Below are 6,680 nucleotides of genomic sequence, written 5' to 3'. Positions count from 1 at the left end.
GACTGGAGTGGGGGGCGAGGGGGGGTGTTAGCTGGAGGTTAGCTGGAGGTTAGCCAACCTGGATTAGCCTGGAGTTTGAAGGACTTTAAAAAAAATGACCGGACGGACATAAAAGTCCCAGCTTCCTGATGCTAACAGCGTGCTAACGTGCTAGCATCATTTGGTGTGTGTGTGTGTGTTCGAGGTGGTGGAGAAGCTGATCCGAGGTCTGGCCATGGATAACAGCAGGAACATGTTCGCTCTGTTCGAACACAACCAGGCGGTGGAGAAGGCCATCGAGAGTCGGAGCGTGGTGGCAGACGTCCTCGCCAAGTTTGAGAAGTAACCTCCGTCTCCGTCTCCGCCTTCGCCTGCTTGTCTCTCCTCTGTCGTGGCACTTCCTGTCCGTCTCTAACTGAGCGTTTCCTGTCCAGACTCTCAGCCGGTCAGGACCAGAACAACACCGGCTGGAAGTTCTACTTCAAGCTCTACTGCTTCCTGGACACGGACAACGTTCCCAGAGACAGTGTGGAGTTTGCCTTCATGTTTGAACAGGTGGGTGGATGTACCCCCCCCCCCCACCTACCCCTACACCCGTAACAGGGTCAAGATATTATTGCTATATTTTTATCTCATCTTTGCTAGCTTAGTGTTAGCTCTTCCAGGGCTAAGTATAAACAGATGGAGTCGGTTTTGATCAGTTATCTGTATCACTGGTCCTGGTCCTGGTGCTGGTACTGGTGCTGAAGGAGGTGACGTCAGTCCACTTTCTGCTCCTCTTCCTCCCTCAGGCTCATGAAGCCGTTATCCGGGGTCAGTATCCGGCCCCCGAGGAGACCCTCCAGTTCCTGGCCGCCGTCCGGCTCCAGTACCTCCTGGGCGACTACAGCAGCCAGACCAGCGTTCCGGAAATCTCCCAGGTCTTCTCCATGGCGCGGCTGCGCGCCCGTGTTCAGAACTCGGCCAAGACATTCGCTCCGGGCGGCTCTGCCGCGGATCGCTCCGGAACGTCTGAGAGGAAACGCTCCAGTTTCCTGGAGGGAACGCTGCGGCGGAGCTTCAGGAGCGGCTCGCTGAGCCGGCAGAGGCTGGAGGAGGAGAACAGTCTGGAGGCGTGGCTGCGGGAGGAGGCGGCGGCCGTGCGGGCCAGCGTGGTGGACAAGTGGAGGAAGCTGCAGGGCATGGTCCAGGAGCAGGCCATGGTCAAGTACATGAGCGTGGTCAAGGAGTGGCAGGGATACGGATCCACCCTCTTCAACGTGGAGGTGGGGCTCGGGGCTCGGGGCTCGGGCTCGGGCCGCTTTCTGTTCACTTCCGCTCCGGCTTCATTCTGTCTCTTCCATCTCTGTGTTCGCAGTGTCACGACGGCCCGTTTCCCCCCGAGCTGTGGTTGGGCGTCAGCCGCGAGGCCGTGTCTCTGTACAAACGAGGTGAACTCTGGCCTCTGGAGGTTTTTCCCTACGAACAGATCCTGTCGTTTGGAGCGCCGCTGCCCAACGCCTACAAGATCAGTGTGGAGGGGCGGGAGCTGATGTTTGAGACTCACATGGTTGGTACCACGGCTCCAGAACCTGGAGTCAAAGTTGTTACAACGCGGGGCTAACGGCCAATCACTGAGGGTCGACGCTAAAGTCAGCTCAGAGTTAGCTCAGAGTTAGCTCAGAGTTAGCCAATGACGAGTGAATGGTTGACGTGACCTCTGACCCTCTGTTGAATATACTGTATGATGGTGTTTTCACAGTGTTATTTAAGGCACCTATTATTATTGAGTTCTACCACTTCCTGTTCTTCAGGAGATTTAAGGCACCTATTATTATTAAGTTCTACCACTTCCTGTTCTTCAGGAGAACCAAGCAGGAAAAACATCTCTGAGGTTCCAAAAAAAAATCATTTCATCTCAAATATATCCCATCCAAAGTAACACTGCTGCCACCTTGTGGCTCAGTTTGTCAGGCCTGATAATCATGGACAGCCAATGGGTTAATCCTTAATGTCTATCTAGGCTAACATTTAGCTATCTTCTCTGGCTAACTTTCCTAACCATCTCTCCCACAGGTGATGGATATCGCTAAGCTGATGAAGGCCTACATTAGCATGATCGTCAAGAAGCGCTACAGCAACTGTCAGTCCATCAGTAGCCACAGCAGCCAGTGCAGCAACTGGTGACACCCCCTGGTGACTCCCCCTGGTGGCACCCCCTGGTGACACCCATTTGTTCAGGGACATGTTAAACCACTTTATTAAGAAAAATAGTCGCCCTGCAAATTAGACGAAATGTAACGTAAAGTTAGCAGAAAAAAGTTTGGCCAAAAGATCGGTTAAAAAAGCTGAAGATTGAACAAATTATTACCAAAAGATAAAGACGAGCCAAAAACACAGTCAAGAATGAAGAGGAAACCAGTCGGTCATTATCATAGAATTAGCTAACAAGTAGTTAAGCAGCTAGCTGTGATTGGCCGCGACTTCAGTAACAACTGGTCAAACAAATGGAGGAAAAGTTTGATAAAAAGAAGCTAAAAATCAATTAGCACCAAATGTTATCTACAAATATGGACAATATTTAGTTTTTTAGTTACCGATACCTTACAGCTACAGGTTAGCTACGGACGACTAGGTCAGTATAGGTAACAAGGTTAGGATTAGCTGTAGCAGTAGCTAAATAAATGTCCACATGTAAACCAAAAAATCATGGTTTAGCCAAAGAATAAATAAATAAAGACTAACTAACTAGTGAACTAGTACATTTTATTTAACCAGAAACAGTTAGCACGAAAAGCTACAGCTAGTCACACGCTAATAGGAAATTTAGTTTTCTAACATAAACAAAAATCTTACATTCATGCAAAAAACAGTTAATAGTTAATAATAAGCACATTCTTAATTAAAAAGTAGCTTAAAGTTGGTGAAGAAATAGCTCATGTTAGCTAAGTATAGCATTAGCGTTATCTAATTTTCTGATACTTTGTGTTTTTGTTAAACCTTTTGCATCTTTTAAATTTTTTTTGTTTTATCTTTAGATCATGAAGATAATTCAAATGGGGTTTTACAGGGCTAACTTTTAGCTCTTCTCTAGCTAAATTAGCTATTTGAGAGCTAGTTTTTTTCACATTTTGTGGGACGTGGTGGATTTTCACTCAGCTAATTCCAACTTTACTTTAAGCAAACAACCAGATATTTTTAGGTTATTTTAGCTATTTTGTGCTAACCTTTAGTTTACCTTTGGCTAATTTTGCTCTTCGTTCTTTCATTACAAAATTGTTGCCCTTTGTTTTTTTCTGCAGCTGAGTCGTCGCTCCACAACGTAGAAAGCAACGTAGAAAAATCATTAGCTAACAGGTGTCGTTATTAGCCTTAGCTACGTTACGCTCTCAGGTTTTCACTGCGGAGGTCAAAGGACAACATTCACACACACACACAAATCTGGGCGCCCCCTGCTGGTCCACTGTAGATTACAATTTTATAAACCACTCTTCCACACCATGTGGAGTCTTTTGATGTCATTAACTGACTCTGACACAGGGGGCGCTGTGCCCTGAACATGTGTCAGTACTAAGAAAAAAGTTCTCAAGTACCAAGGCTCCCCCTCGTCCCCCCCGCCACCCCTCCCACCCCCAAACTGGGCCTTTGCAGTGCGACATTCCTGGGACATTTCAGTGGAGCGCCGCTGGCGGCAGCTCCGCCTGAAGATGCTGCAAAAAACTTTGATTCCACGGTGCCTTGGTGTGAATGACGTCCAGTCGTGTTCACGTGTGCTTTCTTTTTTATGCTATAAAGTGCAATGTTTGATGTCTATAATATCTATAATTATAAATCTATGGACATAGTTATACTGTACAGTTTGTCCCGTCAGACTGTGGCCTTGTTTTCTTGTTTTTGTTTTGATTTTCTGGATCTTGACCAAACAGGGATTTTATACGTATGAAAATGTGGGTTTTGACCTTTTATTATGAAACGTGTATTTGTTTTGATAAAGAAGGATTCTTATAATAAATGCTTTTATATTTAAAAGTGTTGAATCCATTCACGTTGTTCCGGCACCGATTTTCACTTTTAAAATGAAGCTGCCATCTAGCTGAGTCCCTGCCCTGTCCTGTAGGTGGTGCTTTGTACACATTTGAAGTCAGTTTCCATGATTTACTTCATTATTTATATAACGAATCCTGTAAACTGTGTCGAACTTTACTGAGTGTTCACTGGATATAAGAAATGAACACCATTAAAGACTTGGTCTGAACTAAAATCTCTGATTTTCTCCATGGACTTTGGTCTGAACTAAAATCTCTGATTTTCTCCATGGACTTTGGTCTGAACTAAAATCTCTGATTTTCTCCATGGACTTTGGTCTGAACTAAAATCTCTGATTTTCTCCATGGACTTTGGTCTGAACTAAAATCTCTGATTTTCTCCATGGACTTTGGTCTGAACTAAAATCTCTGATTTTCTCCATGGACTTTGGTCTGAACTAAAATCTCTGATTTTCTCCATGGACTTTGGTCTGAACTAAAATCTCTGATTTTCTCCATGGACTTTGGTCTGAACTAAAATCTCTGATTTTCTCCATGGACTTTGGTCTGAACTAAAATCTCTGATTTTCTCCATGGACTTTGGTCTGAACTAAAATCTCTGATTTTCTCCATGGACTTTGGTCTGAACTAAAATCTCTGATTTTCTCCATGGACTTTGGTCTGAACTAAAATCTCTGATTTTCTCCATGGACTTTGGTCTGAACTAAAATCTCTGATTTTCTCCATGGACTTTGGTCTGAACTAAAATCTCTGATTTTCTCCATGGACTTTGGTCTGAACTAAAATCTCTGATTTTCTCCATGGACTTTGGTCTGAACTAAAAGTTTGAGTTGATTAAAACAAACGCATAATTTTATAGAAATTAAAACTCGGTCACATGTTTATACGTGTGTTTTTTTCTCTGCAGGTGCACCAATTGGATTCTGTGCATCCGGTGTTCGCTGCGCACGCGCAAACGCGTGTGTGTGTGTGTGTGTGTGTGTGTGTGTGTGTGTGTGTGTGTGTGTGTGTGTGTGTGTGTGTGTGTGTGTGTGTGTGTGTGTGTGTGTGTGTGTGTGTGTGTGTGTGTGTGTGTGTGTGTGTGTGTGTGTGTGTGTGTGTGTGTGTGTGTGTGTGTGTGTGTGTGTGTGTGTGTGTGTGTGTGTGTGTGTGTGTGTGTGTGTGTGTGTGTGTGTGTGTGTGTGTGTGTGTGTGTGTGTGTGTGTGTGTGTGTGTGTGTGTGTGTGTGTGTGTGTGTGTGTGTGTGTGTGTGTGTGTGTGTGTGTGTGTGTGTGTGTGTGTGTGTTAGTGGGCGTGCGTGCAGGCGGAAGAGCCACATATTCGCTGCTGGAAGCGCAGCCGCAGCAGCAGGAGAAGAAGCTAAATTAAAGCGAACTAAAGTGAAAACAGACGCTGTTTGATTTGCACACGGAGAGGGAACAGCGCCACCACCTGGGAGCGGCAGGTAAGAAGAAAGGCGTCCTTTGAAGCCTCGTCTCTGCTTATTTTTCTTAAGTCTATTTTCAGTAACTTATTTGATTTATTGCCACGTGCCGAGCACGAGGCCAGGCCGTGCGCGTGCGTCTCTGTGGGTGGGAGATCGTCCACCCTTAAAAAATATTTGGATTGATTTCATAATTACATGAAGCAAGTCATATTAATGCTGATGGAGAGGGGTGTGTGCAGCCTGCGCGCGCACATGGGCGTGCGCGTCATTCCCTGGTGATTTCATACAGAAAGAAAAACTGGGAAAAAGAAAGAATGCGAGATTTCTGCTGTGGATTTGCACTAAAAAAGAGCCGGGGGAGGGAGGGTGAGGGAGGGTGAGGGTGAGGGGGTGTCGGGACTGTGGGGGTCTCTTTGTATAGGTGCGCAGGTCTGCCGGGAGCGCGCACGTGCACTGCTTAATTTCTCGACGAGTCTAATCATCATTTATTACATATTTCCATTTTTAGTCACACTGATGACGTCGACAGTGTCGGGTTTTGTGCGTGTGCGCGTGCATTCGTTGTTGCCGCAACTCAAACTTCGAACCCTCCTCTCGCACTGTCCTTTGTTTGCTGCGACGCGCAAGCGCTGTAGGTGTTGGGCGTGGACGGCAGACATGGTACCTTGCCGGAGGAGAGGGAGAGGAGGATGAAGATGAAGATGATGTTGAGGAGGAGGAGGAGGAGGAGGAGGAGGAGGAAGGTTCTTCACTTCATCCTCTCTTCTGTGTTTTGTGTCGGTTCAGTTTTTGTTTTTAAACATTCAGACCAAACCTCATAGAGAAAATGAGTGATTTTAGCTGCTGCCTCCATCACAACACCAGGTCCAGGAAAGTTCCGGGCCATCACATCATTACTGCCTTTCCACACCACACATCCTTTGTTCAGATCTTCCCCAAACTGACCACAGGAGGCAGCAGTGTACCACCAGCTGCTGTGTCTGTTTGGCGTGGGAGGACGGGCGAATGACACGCGTCAGTTTCCTGTCGTAAGAGACTGAACCGCAGGGCCAGCAGCAGAGCCGTGTGTTTTCATTGTCTGCTCAGAGGAGCAGGGATTGGAGCCGGCAGCACAAACTGCCCCATTGTTGCTGGTACAACGCTGCAGCAGGCGTTTGGAGGCCGGCACGTGTTGACGGTCTGAAAAACAGAGAAGAAATCAGTACTTTATTAAAAAGAGGACAGACAGAGGTGGAACTTTATAAAACCCT

The 6,680-nt window shown here is 46.4% G+C and overlaps 2 protein-coding genes across 2 annotated transcripts in view; both read left to right on the top strand.

Moving 5' to 3' along the window:
* Positions 1-4,219, top strand: part of myo10 (myosin X) — a 27,124-nt gene extending 22,905 nt beyond the window's left edge. Inside the window, 3 exon segments of the mRNA XM_017042170.2 lie at positions 771-1,244; positions 1,337-1,528; positions 2,035-4,219. Of these exon segments, the coding sequence (XP_016897659.1) occupies positions 771-1,244; positions 1,337-1,528; positions 2,035-2,145 (777 nt within the window). The 3' untranslated portion in view covers positions 2,146-4,219.
* A 1,056-nt stretch (positions 4,220-5,275) lies between these two features.
* The window catches only part of basp1 (brain abundant, membrane attached signal protein 1), a 3,472-nt gene continuing 2,067 nt past the window's right edge, over positions 5,276-6,680 (top strand). Inside the window, exon 1 of the mRNA XM_008335068.3 lies at positions 5,276-5,448. The gene's annotated coding sequence lies outside the window, so the exon portion shown is untranslated. The remainder of the gene's footprint in view (positions 5,449-6,680) is intronic.

This window comes from Cynoglossus semilaevis, chromosome 20, assembly GCF_000523025.1.
Source record: "Cynoglossus semilaevis isolate Cse_v1.0 chromosome 20, Cse_v1.0, whole genome shotgun sequence".
NCBI lineage: Eukaryota > Metazoa > Chordata > Actinopteri > Pleuronectiformes > Cynoglossidae > Cynoglossus > Cynoglossus semilaevis.
The sequence above is the reverse complement of the archived record's forward strand: the minus strand, read 5'-3'. Positions and strand labels throughout refer to the sequence as shown.